The 22139-nt window shown below is 45.5% G+C and overlaps 1 protein-coding gene across 2 annotated transcripts in view; it reads left to right on the top strand.

Moving 5' to 3' along the window:
- Positions 1 to 21806, top strand: part of LOC111838972 (TGF-beta receptor type-1) — a 28235-nt gene extending 6429 nt beyond the window's left edge. The window contains exons 1-10 of one of the 2 annotated variants that reach the window (XM_023802472.2): positions 2301 to 2411; positions 2569 to 2658; positions 7443 to 7688; positions 11023 to 11256; positions 12013 to 12243; positions 13233 to 13400; positions 13671 to 13827; positions 15069 to 15193; positions 15641 to 15771; positions 17973 to 21806. In XM_023802472.2, coding sequence (XP_023658240.2) covers positions 7550 to 7688; positions 11023 to 11256; positions 12013 to 12243; positions 13233 to 13400; positions 13671 to 13827; positions 15069 to 15193; positions 15641 to 15771; positions 17973 to 18098 — 1311 coding nt within the window. In that variant the 5' untranslated portion in view covers positions 2301 to 2411; positions 2569 to 2658; positions 7443 to 7549 and the 3' untranslated portion in view covers positions 18099 to 21806. Of the gene's footprint in view, positions 1 to 2300; positions 2412 to 2568; positions 2659 to 7442; positions 7689 to 11022; positions 11257 to 12012; positions 12244 to 13232; positions 13401 to 13670; positions 13828 to 15068; positions 15194 to 15640; positions 15772 to 17972 lie in introns of those variants that run through there. The other variant, XM_023802471.2, reaches the window with a different exon arrangement.
- Positions 21807 to 22139: the final 333 nt, after the last annotated feature.

The following is a 22139-nucleotide window of genomic DNA, read 5'->3' as shown; positions in this document are numbered from 1 at the left end:
TGGTATATATGGGTGAGCGACTTGGGGGAGAGGTTGGGGGTTTGGGGGGTACAGTTAAGGGAGGGTCAATTGCGTATGTAAAAGCAGTTCTGATTTGATCTACTACCAGTGGGAGTACCAATGGACAGCTTCAAATACAGATTTATTCTCGTATCTGACAACCTGATTAATTATTCAGGTTTTGCTTTGGGTTTCTGCCAAGAACAGCTCCTGGTGCCGGTCCGAATCCCCCCATCCTCACCTGCCGAATTTGCTTCGCGCGGATCCGACTGCGACCTCTGGCGCTACAAGTCCGCTTCCAGGACGTCTCAGCTTGCTTACCGCCCTCCCCATCCCGAAATAGTTTTGGCATCAGCACCATCTCTGCCATCTCAGCCCTGCCCTTTGCCAGGAGCTGACCTGCTGCCCGGGTATTTGGGCGCGTCCCCTCCCGGAATGCGTGTCCGTGCTCTTCTATTGATGCTCCGTCCAGAGAGGAAACTGCCAGTTGTTTTGTAAACTGGTTTCCTTCTGTGTATATGCCTTTTCCGACCTGTCACATTTAAATCTTCACGTTAATATATTTTCCTTTGCCTGCGCGCGTGTGTGTGTGTGTGTGTGTGTGTGTGTTTGCGAGGCTTTTCCCAGGCAACTGCTCACCTTACCCAACTGAAGTGTGGCAAAGGTGTCTGAGAATCGCATAGCAGCTGCGATGTTCTTGGAGGAGAAGAGAAAAGCGCGAGGTCCTGATTATGGCTGTGGAGGGAGCGGCGGGGCTCCGTCACGTGGCTGAAGTCTGCACCGCGACTCCCCCGGAGAAGTGTGCCTCGCTAGCGGTCTTGACCCTAACCCACCTATTCACTACGTTTCGCAGCGTGATTCACCCTTCTTTCGCTAAGGTTTCTTGTTACTGTATAGGTACTGCTCATCCAATGGTGTGATGCACCCCCGAGGGAAAGGGATCGGGCCGGGGGGGGTGTTCATCTTAAGATCCCTGTGGAGTCTCTCGAACCCAGGAAAACAAGGGAACTGAAAGCCAAATTCGATGGGAGGGACAGTGGGGGGGGGGTACCTGTGTGATTTGGGTCTGCTAGTGAATTTGAACCCCGCCGGGATTTTTACCATCATCATCATTCTTCTTTGTCTTCTTATTTCTGTTTGTTTGTTTATTTATTTGTTTGTTTATTTATTTAGTGAAACAATGGGCCCATTTGTCCGTGTTTGTCATTTATTCTCATACATGCGAAAGCACGTTTAGGTACCCTTATGCTGACACACCGGGTGTGAAAATGCTCGTTAAGGAAAACGCAGGTTTCTGCAGAGCGGTAGCACGGTAGGTCGAGTCTATCGATGCTTTTCCACTGGCATACAGGAACCGAGCCGTACCCAATACCCAATTGAAGTGGTGAGCCTTTACAGGAAGCCATGATCATTTTTTCAGAGAAAGCGATGAGGAGAAAAGTGAAAACTTTATGAAGTCTACAGGTTTAAAACATAATTTAGTAACCTTGTGTTAGGAATGTACTGTCTATTGTTTTGTGTCAGCCTGAATTGCTTTGGAGAAGATATTCAAGTTTTAAATTGGGTATTTGTGGAGGTGGGTGAAGGATGCAGTGCTTAAAATTGTGTAGCTTGTAATTTATATATGATTTTCTGCATTTTACATTGATATTTATGGCCTATGTTAAATGTGTTTGGCCCATCTGCCATTAGAGTAACGTTATTTTATCGGGTGCTATTTGCTTTTGGTGAATCCTCACAAAAGCAAATGCTTTCTGTTTTTGTATGTGGCTTTTACCCTTATAGATGTTTGTGCAGTGTGTGTGTGTGTGTGTGTGTGTGTGTGTATTTTTTTTAACAAAGAATCCTCCTCATACAATGCGAAGGCTTTGCGGATTAAATTACCGCGGACTCTATGCTCTACTCGCTTTTCGTGAGGTGTAATTTTGCAGCAATGCACGTACAATCTTCAAAGAAGTGAGTTCGAGCGTAACACTCTTAGCAATTTATGAATCGTCCTCAGTTTGTTTCAGGGGAAATGTGTCTGCTCCAGTCACAGGCAAGTCAGCACTATGAAGACCGCTTAAACTGAGCCCCCAACACTGCTTAGATACAAGAAAACCCCTCAAAAAAATAAAAAAATAAATAAATATATATATATATATATATATATGTATTTAATTATTAGCAATAAAATTATTTTCACAGTTAGGCCTATATTTTCATTGTCGCTGCGTGTGTACACACGGCAGAACGTAACACCTGTCACAGGTCTTTTTTATCGTGTACGCATATAGGCTACATAAAATCGGACAAAATCTGTTTTCCTTTTTTATAAGAACATATACTTCTGTTTCTCGGTCAGACCACAGGAACACGACAGGAAGATATGTACCGGTACCTCTAATTGCATCCGTTTTTGCTTTTTCGAGGTCAGTACTTAAGCGGCCCGGGTTGTTGTCGAAGCCTGCTGAACGGAATACAATCTATTGGATTAATGCATACGGAATATCATTAAAGGCGTGTTTTATTTTATAAACCGCAACATCTGTGCTTATATATAATTTTAAGCATTTGTCCGTATTTAAGTTTTGAGTAAAACGTCAACTAAAACTGGAAGTACACCAACTGTATTCATCCATTTAAAAAGCGCACAGAGGGTTAAGCAGCAACTGACAGGTGAGATATTTAAATTTTTCATTGTAGTTTGTAAGCGAATTTGATGACTACATGCAACGCAAATGTATTGAATCTTTTATGCATATCATTATGAAATTGTAAGTACTTTTTGTGGTGTGATATCCACAAATCAGAGATATTATTTGTGGGAAATTATTACATTGTAGCTCTGTCTTATGTGGATGGGCCGGCTACCGAGAGTTACCCCCCCCCCCCCAAATTTCAATCAGAAACAATTTGATGGAAATTTAGCATACTGAAAACTCCCAATAAATGCTAGGTTTCGTGACTTGTTAACAATGTTACGACTTTATTTCATTGACACAGATGCCGTCCTCCGTCTTTTAAAATGAATTTATGCGTGACCGTTCATCTGATACTCCTCAGATTAGTGTTCTCCACATTTGTGCCTGCTGGGAGAAAATGCTAATTGCCTCACATTTATTCTTGTGTGTATTTTGGAACCGAAATGAATTTACTATTAAGATAACTGTCAGAGAGCTCCTGGTTTAACTAATGGCGCTGCTGACGCCAGCCTCTGGCCCAGCTCTCCCTGGGATTTCAGCGGCTGTTGTTTCGTGTTTGTCTGCTTCATCACCCACAGTTCCGCGATAAGGGCTGTGTACTTGTACTTTAGACTGAACAAACTCTCCCGGCTGCCTGTCCGGAGCTTAGGCGCTCCGACGGAGTCTGGACTGACGGATGGTCCTTGTCAGCAACACCGCAGAACCTTTAATGACGTGACTGTAGCGGTCCTGCTGATTATGGTGCGGGGATAACTCGAAGAAGGCAGTAGTGTGGTTAATCACCACCCCCTCTCTATTTCAGATTATTTCCAAGGCACCCGTCCTTTTGCGTCACCCCCAGATCGTCCTTGAATGATAAGCGAGCTCAGCCCGAAAGGACGCCGTGGAAGTATGGCTGAAGGGTTGTCTGATAGGGCGGAGGGCGGTAGTCTGCTCCTCCAGTATGTAGCAAACTCGCTGGCCATAAATTCATATGACCCTCTTCCTATCTTAAATTTTAGCCTGCTCCAGACCTCAAACACCGTAGGGTCAAGCCTTTCACTACATCCTTTACCTTTGGGGGCTCGGGGGAAGGGATACAGTAAATGTATTATAAATTTAATTTATTGCATATTACACTAAATGGGCAATGTGCAATGTCCAGACATCGTGGTTCTTAGCACTTGAAGCAGCCCCTTGAGACGCGTTTAGTGAAATGCATTAGATCCGAGTGGGGCAGCGGGAAATAACGCAGATTCCGGCCAAATGGTTGCGGCGTCGTTGCCTCATTCTTGTTTACTCTCAAACAAAACCCAGCCGGCTTCACCGGCTCCTTTTCCCCCTGCTTCGCTCGGCTGTTCACGCTGCGCTGTTTTTCCGTATGATCACACGGCGTGAGTTTCGCCTAATATATTTATATTTTTACAGTTCTCCTACTCGAAATGGTGTGTCTCATATTTTGGGATCCGGTAGTGGAATTGCCATTGTGTAATGCGTCACAATTGCGGTCAGAGGCACTATGTGGCTGTACTGTTTTGCAGGAACCACGTTACGCGTGTTTCGGATGCGAAGATCGTGCAGTGAATTATGTATTAAAACCGGTGTCTGACCAAGTTGTTAATGTCTGTTTGTTGGCAGTTTCCCTTTCCCATTGGGAACGGATTTATTCTTGTTCCAGGTGCTTACCGCAGGCTATTCACAGCACGTTTTAATAAATACATGCAAATAAACACTGAACAGTACCGGGTAGTGTTTTGTAGAAGTACAGCCGCAACTTCATCCTATATAGCAAAGAGGCACTGATATTGACCACACATCTCTTACTAAGTTACTAAGGATAGTACTGGATAGTAGGCTACTGACAAAGATCATAATAACGAAAACAATCCTCCGGAATGTCTTGCACTGTGCAGGAATCTGCCCTATTTCCTGTGGTATGCGTCGATGTTATATATATAATATATGTATGTATGTATATGCATAAATTACTGGAATCTGTTACTGGAATCTAAACATTGATATGCCGCCTTAGAATCTTTACGATTCACATCCCTTCTTCTTTTATTTTTCTTAATCATCGTCAGCGACATTCTGCAGTTAGCCCGACTGGGTTATTGGTGATTAGCAGTAATGCGGAAAATTGGAGTCTGCGGTTAAATCGGCTGGCCCCTTTTCCCTTGCCCATGGTGGCGCACCTCCGTGTATGTGCCTCTGATTGATCCCGAATGTGTCAATGCTGAGCCAGTCGAGCATGGCTTTAGGCACCAGCATAGATTGAGTGTTTCTCCTCCCTGTGTTGATCTCTGGTCTATTTGGGAATTTCGAGAATGCCTGTCATTCCGGATTGTTTGTTTTGGCTTTTTATAACCTGTCCCGTTCAATGCAGACTCCAGACAGCTTTAACATCATTAAAGAAGGCCAAGCAGAGGCACCCTCACCACATAGTGCTACCATAAGCAACACTAATCTTTGGGGATTCCTGGTCCCTGACTGTTCTAGGTGCTTTGCCTTACATACATTACCTAGAACGCTGTGGACTGTCTGGCAGAGAACTGGGAGGGAGCAAAAATGCGGACCATCTGGGCATCACCAAGACCTAGTTTGAGAAACTCAACTCTGTAGCAGAGGATAAGCAAATACTGTAATTAAACAAACAATAAGACATTGCTTGGGGGTTTAACCTGGGAGGGGGGGTTCAGCTTGAGACAGTCAGTGTGAATATGACATATTTTGGATATTATTTGCTGCTGTTTCTTCATATAGCCTACAGTTCAGTCAAGTGAGGAAAAAAAACTCCAGATCAGCCTTCTTTCTGCCCCCGTAACACCTCCTACTGTCTCCATGGGACTGAGCAAATGCCTAATGTCGGGTCAGAATGACAGCGCCCCCTTTTGGTAGTAAAGTGCATAGGACTGTTCTTGAGCAGGGTTTGTCCTTGGTCCCCCTCCCACCATGGCATGGCCAAGGCCTTCTGGGTCAGTCGTATGGAGTGTCTTTTGGTAACAGGACACACCGGCTGCCATCTGGAATGTCTTTTTGCATTTTGTTTATTTTTCTGTTATTTGCTGTGTCGCCTCTGTATGGACTTTTGAGTGGTTGCCCTGACCTTTGCAGGATGGCCATTCAGATCCTCTTTCTCCTGGCTTATGACAGAACGACGTAACCTTGTTCCAATTCAAAGGCTGATCTCTGTTTTTCTCCTCTGTCTTCGGCTCCCTTTCTCTCTCTGTCTCTCGCTATTTCCCCCTGCCCCGTTCTCGCTCCCTTTTTTGTTTTCATTTGCCATCTGATTGTATCTGGTTTTCTTTGCTGTCCTGGTCCACGTTTTGATTTGTGGTCCGCGCATTAATTGAATGTTTTCTATGGCTCTGTGCTGAAACCAGAATTCCCAGAACAGAGCTGTCAGGCGCCTCAGGTCCTCTGTGGGTTACTTTCTCTGCGGCCTTGAGCCGGCTCAGCTTGGGTAAATAACTCTGTGGTAAATAGTACGGATCCTTTTCAGTAAAGCTATGCCGCGACGCAAATAAAGAGCGTGAAGTGGCATTTGCTGATGTTTACAGTCCAAGGCCGCTTCCTGGGGAAATGAGGTGTAATTTAATGGCACTATTGAGTTCTCGGAGAGAGAGAGAGAATCCGCTCATGTACGACTGAGATGTTATGTAGCGCCTGCGTGTCGGCACCGAAACTCTTGCGTCAAACGGGAAATAGCTTCCGAGCCACGCCCCCTGGCTTGCATCAACTCAGGGCCATGGAACTGATTAGAGATGCACCGATTGTATCGGCGAGCTATTGGTATCAGCCGATATAACAACAATCAGCCGATGGTTAAAAATTAGCTGATATTTACTGCCGATAATTCCCTTTAAAATGGTATCCCATACTGCTTCGCACACCCGTGTATTAACCAGTTAGAAAAATGTCTGCTGTGTAGAGTTATTTTAATGTTGGCGAAAATGACGTTACAAATGCATTTTGCAGAAATTGTTCTGATAGAATGTAATGAGAAGGATCTACCAATAAACATTTCAACACCGCACTTTAAGGTGAGACAGGGAAGAGTATGAAGAGTTTCCAAAACACAAATCCTGCAGTACTGCAGAGTAACGCCGGCCCATCAGTAAAGCAAACATTTGATAGCAAAAAGACAATTCAAAGCAGACAGTGCAAATCAAAAGGTATTACTCAGAAAATTACAGTTTATCACAACTGGTGATCAGCCCTTCTCTGTTATAAATGTTATAAATATATAAGGTGTATACAGTCGGTGTTTTCTTACCAAAAAATAAATACTTTTACATATTTTTCGAATGTAATTAATTTTTACATTTATTTGGGTGGAGTGTGCGGAAGTTATTGGTGCATCACTAAAACTGATTATTAAGAGAATCGTTGCCATTGACACTTAGCTATGTGGAAAGAATTGTGCTTATATGAAGGATTTTCAAAGATGGACAGTGTTGGGGTTGGGGGACACGCGGCCTCTCCATACCTCGGCAGTGTGTGGAGATCCACTCGGGTAAGAGAGGAGCTGGGAAGAGTTCCCTTCAAGGACAGAGCCGCGTGCCGCCGCACCTCCTAACAGGAGGTGTCATCGGGGAAATTATCATCAACCATGAACGCTTGATCGTGGATGGATGGACAGCAATCCGGTAGCTTAAGAGCTGTCTGTGTTTTGGTGTAGTAGATGAGTCTTTTTGTTGGTTGGGTCCAAAGCTATGGAGGTATTAATGTTCCACCCCTTTGGCTTTGCCCCCCCCCCCCCCCCCCTGTCTCTTGCAGCCTTACAGTGCCACTGCCACACATGCGCCAACCTCACCTGCGTCACGGACGGCGTGTGCCACCTGGCGGTCACCCGACAGGGCGGCGGCGTGACGGTCCAGCGCACCATGTGCATCGCCGAGAAGGACCTGATTCCGCGCGACCGACCCTTTGTTTGTGCCCCCTCCCTGAAAGACGACACCGTCTACCCTGTGTGCTGCAGCACCGACCTCTGCAATAAAAACCTCAACCGGAGCTTCTTCCCTGGTAGGCATTGGAGGGGGGGGGTTAGGGTTATGGTGGTCTATTTTGTTTCGGGAACCACCCCGCAGTCTATAATATATAATTTGCCTTCATCTGCCATAATATTTGCATTTCATTCATTTAAAAGACGAGTGCAAAGTGACATTTTTTTTGACAAACAAGGACAGACAGTTCCTGGAACAATTGGGGGTTAAGGGCCTTGCTCAGGGAACCAACAGTGACATCATCTCCCCATGACAGGCACAGTCTCCTAACCCCACTGAGCCACATGCCTCCCCCATAATCATTATGTCTGTCCTACAATTTGACATCATGTTTAACAGCCATTAAACTGGCTTCTCCATACACTACCACTGAAAGCTAACCTTTACCTACGCTTACGTGGCTTTTACCAGAACTGTTCTCTGATGGGGTCAGGGCTGTGCATGATGTATGTGTGTTATCATCTAATGCGGCAGAATTTTCCTGTGATAGAAGTTCTGAAATAAAGCTGATATTTTTTTTTTTATCTGATTGCCATTGGTCAAATCTTTTTGATTCTCTTGAATATTGGTGAAACTGATTCTCCGCCGAGATTTTTAATTGATCTTATTCTTTTCCTGCATGGTTTGTCTATGCATCCGGAAATTAAAAATCAGTATAATGACGTGAAGTGCAACCGGAAAATATTTGCATAAGTAAAGCAAACATATGTTTCGGAGAACTCAAAGATTCCCTCCTCGGCTTGCATCCTGCCTCTGAAAGCTTTGGGTCACACATCGTGTTCCTGGCAGAGTACTGAACTCGCGTGTTTGCATGCGTCGCAGAGCAGAAGCTCTTGAATATATCGATTCAGTAATGTTACTCCTGTATGCCCTATCTCGTACTGACGTCACTTGCTGGTTCACCTGCGTAGAGGATGATCCGCATCCACCTGGATGAGGAGCAGTGATGTAGGAACCGTAGCTAATAATTGAGCTTGTTAGTGGTTAATGTTAGTTGTGTTGCGTTGAAGTGTGCTTCATAGTACCTTACTGCAAAAGCCGTGCCGTGATTGAAGCTCTCTGACCACAGATTTATCGATATCACCGCGGGCAGAAACGGAGGGAAATGGCTTCTCTCTGCCGACCGAAGAGTCAGCGAGAGCAGAGTCCCACGTTTCGGGCTGGAGTGTCCCCAAGTGGGTGCTGTTCCGCTCCCAGAAGGATGACAGCCCGTAATTACGTGACTTTAAAAGTCCCCTGGGGAACGGGGTGCAGATCTTTTCGCTAGTTACCGAAATTTTGCATGTGTCTCCACTTTTACACCTTCTGAGAGAACTCCTGCCTTTTGGAAAACTGCCATTCTGTAATGATTTTTCTCTTAAAAGGGACCCCTCCATATTATTAAACATGTTCTTGACTCTGTTAGACAAGAAATGTTTGCAGAGCAAGAGCGATCTGCCTTTTTCGAATATGGACAGTGATTTAGGGACTCGAAGGCATTTTCCTCAAAACCTGAACAGCACACGTGTAGAACTGGGCTGAAAGGAGATAATAACCATGTTTTCCAGGATAATGGGACCATCTTCCTGTTTTCCCCACTGAAGATGTACAATAGCAGGCAATCTCCCAGGATACCTGTTTTTACACTCCATTTTACACCGGCCTGCTTCCGGTTACCTGCTGGCTAGAGACGTAAAGATACTTCACTGACATTATTGGTGGACTTTCTGCGGGGGGGGGGGTTAATGCTTGTGATAATGAAGAACGGTGCTGACATCATGCCTACGGTAATGACGCTTTACTGCGTCTAATAGTCAGCCTGTTTGAGATTCATTAGATGTATGGGGTTGACCCGTCTGTCACCATATGTGTCACGCATGTCAAGCTGTCTACTCAAGCTAAGTCAGATTGCATAACACCCATACAAATATGCCCCTGTAAAACAAAAAATCAAAATTAACATTTTGTCACTAAAGCTGCCAGAAGCCGCATCTTACAGGACAGTAAATGTCACCGGACCCGCTGTTGACATTTTGCCGGGGTCACCGTTGCAGTGAGTGCTGTCACATCCGTGAAAACGCCCCTGCCAAGTCGATTGGTCTGCCGTGAAAACACGGGCGCTCAAAAGGTCAAACACGCTTTGCTGGGGCGGGGGGACAGAGGCTGACTTAGGAGGAGGGATGAAGTTTTGGTTTTTAATTAGTTGCCTCAGGTGCGAGATGCCCTCGTGTTGCCTTTTGTATGGTATTCCTGCAAAGCCTTGCTTGATTGGCCGACCAGCGGTGACATGGGCGCGGATTGGATGGCGTGTGTCACATGATCATTCTGCTGCTAACGATCACAGACCAGCCGGTTCTCTGGCTTCAGCAGCTAGGCTGGAACACTGGGAAGCTCTGCAATGAGGGTACCTCAAATCTCAGAAAAACTATTTCTTGACAGACTGTTTGAGTAAAAAGTTTCATTAAAAAAAAGCAGGATATTGTGTTAATTCTCCTCATGGTGAGACTCCATGTTGTGGCTGGCTAAGGCAGGGAAATTACATTTTCTAATATTTCTGTTCAGCACAAATTTTAATTTCTAATTTGTATAAATGCTGTTTTCTGTGAACTCTGAGTTCACATACTTTTCATTCTCTACCATGAGTTTCTTCTGTATATCTATTTTTTAATTTGGTGTCTTGGTATTTAAATGTAGCATTTGTAGGAATCCAAATGGAGATTCATTGTGCAAGGATATTCTATTCTGTTCTATTCTGTTGGCTGATATTAAGCGCAGCACAGTGGCTGAGTGTGTAGCACTGCAGCCTCGTCCTTGCAGGTGTGCGGCTTTCAATACCCCCACCTCTCTGAGTGTGTTTGCTTCCCTGTTCCCTTTCATGCGTGTCCTCTGTACAGCCTGGTTTTCTCCGGTCGTCCATGATCACCTGTTTGACTCCAAATTGCCCAGAGTGCGAGTTCCTGCCCTATGATGAACTGGGGAGTGTGTAAATGCAGATGCACCTGCCCTATAGACGTGTTATTTTCAATTTCCCGTTTATTGTTAGCACTTTACGTAACTGAAAGACATTTACTGTAGAACAAGTTAATAAATATTGGTAATATTATTTTAAATAATAATAATTTCACAAATAAATCTATAGTTGTTAACTTTTGTAATTGATTAGCATGAATAAACTACTGATAAAAATTAATGAAAAGTCATCTAACCAATTCATTAATTGATGGGGGAAAAAATTATTTGTAAACTGCATGACAAATGCCTTGATTTTGGGAAAAGCCACAACTTTTGGTTATTGGTATGCTGCATGATGAAAGCTCGCCCCCCCCCAGTGCATGCGAATGAGCTCATTCCCACCGCTGTGTCCCCCCCCCCAGACCCCCCCTCAAAGACCCCGCCCCTGGGCCCCGTGGCGCTGGCAGCTATGATCGCAGCCCCCGTCTGCGTGCTGTGCTGCGTGCTGGTGCTGGCCTTCTACATCTGCCACAGCCGGGCCGTCATCCACCAGCGCGTGCCCAGTGAGGAGGACCCCTCGCTGGACCCCTTCATCACCATGGGCACCACCCTCAAGGACCTCATCTACGACATGACCACGTCCGGCTCCGGCTCGGGTGGGTATCGGTCTGGCACGCGAACGGGGATATCGCTCGATTTATGGACAGACTGGCTGAAATGGATACGGGGGGGGGCACCCCAAAGGGGCCCCATTAAACTCATCCTCGCATCTCCACTCCGTTGCCCTGGCACCCGGCCTCCCCATCCTCGGCTCTGAATGGGCGATTCAGAATTGCTGCCTTCATTCCGGCGGGAAGCTCCACCCGCTGGAGCTGGTGCCCGGTGAAGGCCGCTTCAGGCCGTGCTTCTCATTCCCGCATGGCCGCCGCCTCCTGCTCTCTGCCCCGGCAGTGCGTATGGCCGCTCGCTCTGCAGCGTTTTTTCCGCTCCTAGGCTAATGGCTCGTTTGGACATTCCGGCGACCACCTGCTGCTTTCTCTTTAATTATGTCTTCCTGTAGCGCCCACCCCCCCCCGAATTTATGGCTAGGTGCCTCTGGTCGAGGCTTTTCCGAATCCTCTAATTTGACCAATTGAGTTTTTTCCACACGCACGTTTTTTGGGCCCCCGTGAACCCTGCGATGCCTAAAGTGCATCTGAAATGCACCTGCTCCTGGCTGCACTGTAATGTTTTAATTGCCATGCATTGATGCACTTTAGGCGTGGAGTCCATCCACCGCGTGTCCCCTGAGGAACCAGCATCTGGTACAGGGTGTACCAGTGGTTCCTGGGATGGGCTCCAGACTCGCAAAGATCCTGGACGGGATAGATGGGTTTATAGACTTGTACTGACGTATGTGACCCTCGCGTCAGGCCTGCCGCTGCTGGTGCAGAGGACCATAGCCCGGACCATCATCTTGCAGGAGAGTATCGGCAAGGGCCGCTTCGGCGAGGTGTGGCGCGGCAAGTGGCGGGGGGAGGAGGTGGCCGTCAAGATTTTTTCATCGCGCGAGGAACGTTCCTGGTTCCGAGAGGCGGAGATCTACCAGACTGTCATGCTACGGCACGAGAACATCCTGGGCTTCATCGCTGCCGACAACAAAGGTGGGGTCACCGTGGCAACCGAGGGGGGTATTACCTTCACTCTACAGGGAGGAGCCTAACAATAATAATAATAATAATAATAATGATAACAATAATAATAAGAAGAATGACGATATTGATAGTAAATAGTAAATTAGTAATAGTCAACAGTAATAGTCATTTTTTTCTGAAATGTTACTATATATTTGCTCATTTTATATTATAAATAATATTAATTATATACCTTACCTGGGATAGGATCCAAATTCTCTTTAACCTTGTACTGGATAAGCATGTAGATGATGGACGGATGTATGGATGAATGGATGGGTGGATGGATGGATAATAAAATATAAATAATATCAACATAAGTAATATATTGTAAATGTCTTTATGCACGCTGGTATTTCGTGGTTGTACACTGCTTGAATTTTGCTTTGACCCTCTGCTAATTGAGATTTCAGAATGCATCCTGCATCCGAACTTCTTCTTGTGAATAATTATGAATTATTTGTATTTCTGACTCTATTCACCGTACACTGATGTTACGGATTTTGCCTTTTTTCTCCCCCAAAAAGGTCTCCTGTTATGTTTCACTCCCTCACCCTCGCTGTTTTTTTTTTTTTTTTTTGTTGAAATTTCAGATTAAATCTAATTAATTTCCGACACTGTTGCTCCAAAGCTTATAACGAAGATTTAGGGACATTTACAAGTGGATTGGAAACAAATTAAGAGCCTCACCCAGGGGCGAACGTAGCATATTGTGCAAGAAATGAGAGAGAGTGAGAATGAAGCTTTAGAAAAGGGGGCCGTCTCGCAGTCCAAGGCCAAAATCCGGGGGGGGGGGGGGGGGACACTAATTTTAGACCAGCCATAAAAAAAAAAAGTGTAGGCGTAAGAACACAAATGGAAAGTGGCATGGTGATCCCCCTGTTAGACCTGCTAGGTCAGCCAGCACTATTATTCACCATGGTTTGAAAGGCAGACTTCTGACTTAAATCCCCCTCCAGATAACGGCACGTGGACACAGCTGTGGCTGGTGTCTGACTACCACGAGCACGGCTCGCTGTTCGACTACCTGAACAGGTACACAGTTACCGTAGAGGGCATGATCAAGCTGGCCCTGTCCACCGCCAGCGGACTGGCCCACCTGCACATGGAGATCGTGGGCACACAAGGTTGGTGTACATGTTTTGGGGGACGGGGTCTGTCGTTTGGGGCAGCCCTTTGGCTAAGAGTGAGATGTGTACATTTCTTTTTTGTACTGAGCTGGTTTGTGGAACCTGGTCAGTTTCGCTCCATGGGGTTCAGAAAGTGACAGTCCCTTCTGCATCTTCCCACTGGAAAACAATGAACCCTCTATCTAATTCTCTACCGCCCCCTGCTGGCTGTCTCCATCAGGAAATTTTAATTTTCTAAAATTATACTTTTTCGTCTGCTCAACCTAGGCAAGCCGGCCATTGCCCACCGGGACCTGAAGTCCAAGAACATCCTGGTGAAGAAGAACGGGACCTGCTGCATCGCTGACTTGGGGCTGGCGGTCCGCCACGACTCGGCGACGGACACCATAGACATCGCTCCCAATCACAGAGTGGGAACCAAAAGGTGCAGGGGAGCGGGATCAAGGATACTCGTCTAGAAGGTCCTTGAAGGCATTGCTCACGTTCTACAATCTGCCTTTCAGGGCAATTTAAGCAGATTCTTCTGGCCTTGAGCGACAGACATGCCTGTCTGTTATTGGCTGGCACATGAGTGTGGGGGATGGGTCCAGCAGGGGATTCGTTGAGGATCTAGGCTTCGCTTTTTCGCTCTCGATGAGATGAATCCGTCACATACCTCATTTGTTGGGAGGTCCGCTAATTCTCCAACATTCCTGGTTGTACCCCTGCCCCCCCACCTTTGCTGGTGCACCCTACTGTTACGGGAAACCCAGCTCACCACCTGAGCCCTATCTTAAATTAAATGGGGGGGCATCTTTTCCTTGATGCCCTGCTTCCCTCTGCACTGTACAGCCCTACATCCACTCAGGTGCTGTTGTCAGCAAGGTGGAGGGAAAGCAGGTTCTGCGAGACCCTCTTATTTTAGGACGCTGTCTTTTTCTCTCCTGGGACAGCGACTGCGTCTCTGGTTCTTCTGCACACCCATCCCTCAGCGGTCCCTTTCTCAGGTTCTGTGTCCCCGCTAACGACGTGTCTCCAGTGCTCCGTTCCCTAGCAATGCGTGACCTCATGCCCTGTGACATCATCACCTGCTCTGTCTCTATCCCCCTTTACTCGTCCACGTTGGCTGAGCAGAAGAAGACTGACAGGCAACAAGAACTGGGAATGGTCGTGCGGGGGGGTTTCCATCCCCTGTGGTGACCTTGTCAGAAAGACTCCCAGGGATCAGCCCTGTTGTTGATGCACAATGTCTCCTACGGGAGTGAAAGGGTTAAATATCTTTTCAGACGCTCCTTGGACCTTTGTTTAGTGAGTGTTTTTAAATAATAAATGTTACAATAAAGTTGCATGAATGATTAATACTGTTGGTAAAAGTAATAACGGCCATACCGCAGTGAATAAAGACTGAGAAATGTGCTGTGAAGAGTGACAGCTCTGGGAGCAGCGGCTATGCTTCATTCCCGGGGGCCGGCATGACTTAATGAGCCAGGCCCATTTGCGAAGCGACCGGCTGACCCGTCTGCAGCGCCGACCCGTTTTCTACGGGAGCCGAAACACAAATTTACACCGAAAAAGTGTGAAAGTACAAGACTCAGTTTTGATAAAGGGAACTGATTTAACCCATCAGTTGGACCTGTGGCCAGATCTGTTGAAAGCACTTTGACCGTATAATTTCTCCCCAAACAGATATATGGCCCCAGAGGTGCTGGACGATACGATAAACATGAAACATTTCGACTCATTTAAGAGGGCTGACATCTACGCCATGAGCCTGGTCTTCTGGGAGATCGCAAGCCGCTGTTCCATTGGTGGTAAGATCAATGGCCGCGATCCTCGTCTGCCCAGAAACTCCGTTCCAGAACTCCTTGTAGCCAGTTCTGAAGAGAATCCCATGGCTTTTCCCTTTTTTTCTCCTTTATTTTTTTTTCAATCCTGCTGACCTCAAGCAGCATTAAGTTTTCATTCAGAGTTTTCTTACTTTGGCTGTGATCACTCATCCATCTGTCCATTATCCTGGTTAGGGTCATAGGGGTCATTATAATGTTTTATGGAAATGATTCACTGAATTATAAATATTTCATCCACAAACTCTGAATTATTCACCAGCTTTCCACAGAGCCTTGCCTGAATGTGTTCTCCAGTAGTCTGATCTTTCCTCTAGCCCTGTACCACATTAGGAAACATGGCACCACACCCATCTCATGGTTCTGACGTGTTACATTCAGAGTAGAACCCAACCTTGGTCCCCTTGTGTACAGGTATCCATGACGACTACCAGCTGCCTTACTTTGACCTGGTTCAGTCGGACCCCTCAGTGGAGGAGATGAAGAAGGTGGTGTGCGAACAGAAGCTCAGGCCGAACATCCCCAACAGGTGGCAGAGCTGTGAGGTTCGTGTCCTTCCCTGCCTGCCCTGTAGGGGGCGACAGAGATGCCCTAAGATTTCCTTGCCATTCCCCTGCTGTTCTTCCTCATTCCTCTAGGAATTTGTGTTTAAAGCAAGAGCTACTGCTGGCTTTTCATTTCTTAATTACTCATTTCTTACCAAACCAAGAGGCCACCTGGGAGATTTATTTGCGCGATTAATGTTTTGGGTTGCCGTGCGCGTAATGAAACACTTTGATACAGAGATCTCAATGAGCATTTACCAGGGCTTCATTTAGGTCTCCTGTCCCCTGGGAAAAAATGAGACACAGTGGCTAGACCGCACTGCTTCTCACATGTCTCCAGGCCCGACCCCCCCATTCTATCATGGAGGTGGAGTCCCGGCATTTGTGATCTGTGTGCCTTAGGAACAGGCTAGAATTAGAATGAAGCCATTTTACAGTAATAACATCCCGTAATTCAATCTCTGACCCGCTGGAGCAGCGAAAGCGGGCGAGCCGTTTAGGGAAGCTCCTGCCAGTGAGGCAGATGCGTATGCCCGTCTGGGGATCGGATGCCGTCCACGGTCTTCTCAGTGTCTGCCGGAGGAGGCGTCCTCCGTTTCGTAGTGGACTGGCTGGATTTTGGATCTGTTGAATCAGAGCAACAGATTCCTGCTGCGAAATGACCAAATTTTATTTTATTTTAGATATTATTGGAAAATGAGAAGCTAAATAAAGAGCCTGGTTTTCTGTCATGCTTCTTTTCCTGATGATATTTTCTGTGATGGGGGAAAAAAATTGACCCGCTGGCTTTTTGTTTTTTGCCCCCATAACCCTGCTGTTTACATAATGATGGTGGGCTTTTTTGGGAAATCCTGACGGAGGGCAGTGGTTACACTGACGGAGAATGATGCCACTGGTGTATTTTTAAATAATGAATTATTTTTAAAAAAGTACTCTGATTGCCATATGGCTAGATATGCTATTGACTAAAGGTCACTTTCAGGATATAACTGAATCAGATCCAAGCCTCCTGTGGACTGCCGATATGCACTTTTAACAGCCTCTCGTAGGAATGCTGGGCCTGTTGCGATTCTCAGGTGCTGCTGTGAATCCAAAGTGTACTTAAGCGAAGGAACTGTTCCTGATCTATACAGGAACTCTAATGCAGGCAGCTTCTGAGGAACATCTCAGGAGCCATATTTGTTCATCATTCAAATCCTTCCTATCGATTATACTACCAATATTTTTGATTATTATTTTTTTAAATTTTATTTTAATATTATTTTATCAATATTTTGATTTTTTAATTCAATTTTATAACTTCCTGGCAATTAACCCAAAGCAGAAGAGAGGTTTTTTTTTTACACAAATGTTTGTTTTTTTTCTATTCGTAATTATTTATCGATTTAGTTGTGATTAACTGATTCTGCTTACCTGCCATTATCAAGCATTTGAGTGCTTCTGCTTAAACACAAGTCATTTATGGCTGTATGAAAGCCCTGCCCCATTTGCATGGGTGCTGAACTCGTTAAATTCCCTATCCGTTCGTGTCTTCTTTTCCCCCCCCGAGATATTCCAGAGCCTTTATACGCATTGTAAGCTGTGAGACGCTGAGGTTTTCAGCAGATTCCAGTGGTACATACCCCCCCCACCCTTTTTGTTTCATTCATGTTCTTAAGAATTCTTCGGATTTTTCACAGTTTCGATTCGCTGGATCCTGCAGAAACTCGCGTAGCGAAATCCTGGACATTATGCACGCCGTTTTGGAAAAAAGCCATTGCTGGGCAATTAAAAACGAAGGAAATCGAGCGAGGGGGGTTTGGAGAGAGCCGGCAGAGCCAACAAATCGATATTTGTAAGAAGGCACACTGGTGTTTGCCTGACACACGCTCTCTGTGTGATTTCCTTCGGTTTCATCACCCGAGAAACGCTACAGCTCTCCAGTTAGCATTGCGGTTGAAAAGGTAACAATGATATGCTAGTTGTTAGTTCTGCAGGTCTGAATTGAACCAAGTAGTCCTGGGTATTGTGAGGGCCGCCTTGAAGAATAGACGACTCGCAACTCAGGGCTCGGCGGGGCTTGAAGACAAGAATGAACATTATTAGTTATGAAGCAGCCTGCGGTTTTTCGTGAGAGCCAGGCTCTCCGGGAAGGCCTTGGGGGCCTGACAGCTTGGTGTGACCGTGACCTCACCTGCCTGTCTTCACCCCTGTGTCTCTAGGCTCTGCGAGTGATGGCCAAGATCATGAGGGAGTGTTGGTACACCAACGGGGCGGCTCGTCTGACAGCACTGCGCATCAAGAAGACCCTGTCCCAGCTCAGCCAGCAGGAGGGCATCAAGATGTAGGCCAGGAGGGGTCGAATAGTGCCCCCCATGTTTCTTCAAAGCTGCTGCTCCTCCTCTGCCTCCTCCTCCTCGTTCTGGGAAAGAGGAACGAGCCATTTGACAGAGGGTCCTCAGTCTGACCCCCCCCCCCCCCCACCCAAACATCTCATCTCAGCGCCTAGACTACAAGGCTTCAGGAGAGGCTGTACTTTCCTACCTCACCGAGGTAACAGCGGCTGGATCACTGACTGATAGAGAAAGGCAGGCTTACATCATACAGGCGTTACCTCCATCCTTCCCCTGATTCTCCGTGGACTTCTCATTGTGCCTCTGGACCACCTTCCCCACCCCTCTGAACACACAGAGCCTCCTCACCTCCCCCCTCAAGAGCCATAGACCAGGGTTTATTTCTAATCACCTTTGGCTCTGTCCGGAGAAACTGCAGAAAGCCGATACAGGGAAGGCAGAAGCGCCATTACAAAACACACCTTAAACACGTGGTGTGTTTGCATTGACCAGTGTGAAGAAATATCCCCCAGAATGTTATACATAATTGATTCTCTGAATGGGTGGATGAAGTCTGTTACCTGGTTGCTAAGAACCAGTGTTTTAATTCATTTTTTTTGTGCTTGGAAGTCGATCATCTGCTACAGGATTGTCTCTTTTCAGAAGTGATAGTGACAGATTTGTGCTCACCCCTTAACCCATATGATATAGATCATTGTTTCATTTTTTATTTGAATCAAACTCGACATGACCTCATTCAGTCTTGGCAAACATGCTATGACATATGCAAAAATTATATATACTTCTGTATATTTTATGAATTTACACCAGAAAGTGCCACTTCGGAATCAGTCTCATTGGCCCCCATGCGTTTTTTTGTGTGTGCGTGTGAGAGTGTGTGCACAAACGTTTTCAGCGGAGTCATACAGGTGTCGGCGGATGGTATGCAGTGTATCGATTATCGACTGCCTATGCCTGTCTCCTCTGGCCTGCCCCACCTCGTTTGGAATCAGCTTGGGTCGGCTCTAAACTCCACCCCTTTTTTCTGGGCAGCGCTCTACCGTGTTGCTGAGACTTATGGCTGCTCTCTTGCCGCCGAGCTTTGTCTGAACGGGGTGCGGTCAAAGCGTCGCTTTAAGAAAACACTTCTCAAGATGCTGTACAAATGTGCATGTACAAATGTGCATGATTTTTTTTTAACCTGCTGAAATTATGAACTCATGATTACAGTAATATAACAAATAGACATATATGTCGTGCCATAGGTGTTACAGCATTTTGTAGATTTCCCCCCCAGGATGGAGTGTGTGTGTGTGCGTGCGTGTGCGCGTGTGTGTGAGAGAGTGTGAGTGAGAGAGAGAGATTTAAAATTAACTATGTTTATGGTAAATTACTTAATTTGACCAAGCCTTAAGGGACCAATGGAAGGCTTAATTTTCCCCTTTTTTAATCTGTTTATTAAGTAGGTACTATGATCTGTATGACAAACAAGTAAAACTAAAACGGAATAAAAGAGTGTTGTGCTTTTACCGTATTATTGTATCCATAGCCATGCAGACCGAAACTGAAGACTGGTCCTTTTCTGCACACTTGAAAGTTGTTACTGTCGGTACCTCACGCTGCTGTATTCAGGATGCCCTTTAAAGAAAACCTCACTTTGTTGGTGAAGAATATTCGTAAAATTTTAGCGGGCAAACAAATGAAAATGCATATACGAAAACACTGTTCATTCATTTTTAACCGTTGTTTTAATGGCAACAAGTGCACTTGTGGGGAAAACGTCGCATGTGTAAGCGCAGTCATGCGGCCACGAGTTATCGTTCATTTTCTTTATGTATATTTTGAAGCCACTGTGCTGCTATTGTTTGTGCGAGCAAGGACAAAGAGGGAACAACACTCCTTATCGGCAGCTGCGTTGTTACATACGCCCTTTAGTAGGTGTGCCACTAACATTTAGTCCTGAGCCTGTTAACAATGGTATGGGGCAGCCACAACTTTAAAGGTCTCGATTATAACGCATTATTATTTAGTTAATGAAAATTCTTAATTAAGCAGTTACTTTTATACAAGTGTGAATGGTACCATTTTGTCCTGAAATCGACTCTTCAAATGATGCCAGTACTATTTTGATTCGTGTTGAAAATGTATACGTTCAGAATTAAGTATTACACATTAGTGTTTTGGTGTTAAAATGGGTCAGCAGCTGTTGCCTGTACTACGAAGCGGGGTTACTGGCTTATCGGGGTAACTTGTCGGATTTAAGGTAGTCTGGGCAAAAATGTAAGTGAACGCATAAGAAGTCCATTTAAACTGTGGTACCTTAAATCCGACAAGTTACCCCGATAAGCCAGTAACCCCGCTTCGTAGTACAGGCCACTGGAGATGTAAGCTTATCCTAACCTATGAACGGTGAGATGCGTGTTGCGTCTTACCTTATTAACAAACAATGGTCAGTGGTGCAAATATATTTTTTATTTTTAGAGAGAACCAGTAGCAAGCCACATGCTCTGGGACACGGCATTTTCATTATACCCAGCTACTTCAGCCACGGGTAGCTCATTTCTGCGCAACGTGCCACTACTTAACCACCAGCAGCCTTTTTTGTTTTATATCAAAGTTAACCAAGCTGAAACATACACATCCAGGTATTCCTCAGCGACATGCAGGTATCTATATGGTCCTGATCGGACCAGCACACCAGCTATGACTTAAACCATATGTACACCTCTGGTTTCTTTAGCGGAGGCTTGTCGAGCCTTAAGTGTGTGTACAGCAGCGACATTCTTTTTCTTTGGAGGGGAAAGGGTACGGTCAGACAGATTAATTAACCGGCAGGCTGCGACCCAAAATCCGAAAGAGATCCGGCGACCCCACGGGTGAGTCGCTGTCTAGCGGGTCGCAGTCGATTCATTCATATTGCGCACGACGAAATAAACGTGACAGCGCGCATGCGTCAGTCGGTTTCTGTCGGATGTTTGCAGGCGCAAATACCTGGTCATCGAGGCCCAGGGCCGGAGAGACCAAGTTATATTTCCGATCGGGAAAAGGAACGGCTGCCGTCTGAACGGCGTAATTGTGAGGAAGGAAAGAATGAGCCTCAGGTCACAAGGGGGTGTAATTAGCTTTAAACCTGCAAGGTTTTTTTTCCCCTCTTTTTTTGACTGAGACCATTGTGTACAGATAGAGGAAAGCTTTTACATTTTTAGTGCCTATAGTTTGATTATATTTTTAACTGATCTTTTCCACCTGGAATGATGCACTGCATGAACCGAATTCTGACGTTTGCATCACTTTTTATAATTTGTAAATAGAAATATTATCGATGTTTAAAATATAAAAAAATGGCTTATGTGTTTACCTCATTGTACATAAACATATGTTTACTTTGCTTTCTTTTCTAAGAAACTTAAATAGTAAATTACATCAGCCGGTAACACTAGTCATGCATTGTATTGTGTTTCTGTTTTTCCGGAATTGGCTAGTCGTTACGGAATACTCAATTTTCTGTATTTGAAAGCTTTTCTCAAGTTAATTACGCGGTTTCTGAGTGGAGGCGAATGTAAGGAATACAATGCAAAATGTCTTGTTTACTTTGGGTAAATGCATTGAGTTCTTTGGTGTGTACGAGGAATGAATTATGAGAAATGGGGAACATAGCGATGACTGATGCTTAAGTTCTAACAGTGCTTGTAGAAAGTTGCAAAAATAAAATATGTTTACTTATATTTTGCAATTTTTTCTTCCTGTACCAAGTTGCATTGTAGCTGTTAGATATTACTAGAATGTTGACCTAATTAAAAAAAAAACACCCCCCAGCTGACATGACGTAATCGGATGGTCTAAAATACATGTAAGGACGTGTATCTATCTGACATCATGCGATATACTTGGCTACATTAAAACGAGAACTTGGCGTGCCATAGCTACGTGCTAAATACAGAGACGTCGTCAGTCGATATAGTTGGGTAATTGAACAAACTCAATTATGTTAGGAAAGTAGTGCTTGCAAAATTAGCTGCAGCTCTTCGGAAAAGAGGCATTCTTTTCATGAAGGCT

This window comes from Paramormyrops kingsleyae, chromosome 15 (assembly GCF_048594095.1).
Source record: "Paramormyrops kingsleyae isolate MSU_618 chromosome 15, PKINGS_0.4, whole genome shotgun sequence".
Lineage (NCBI taxonomy): Eukaryota > Metazoa > Chordata > Actinopteri > Osteoglossiformes > Mormyridae > Paramormyrops > Paramormyrops kingsleyae.
The sequence above is the reverse complement of the archived record's forward strand: the minus strand, read 5'-3'. Positions and strand labels throughout refer to the sequence as shown.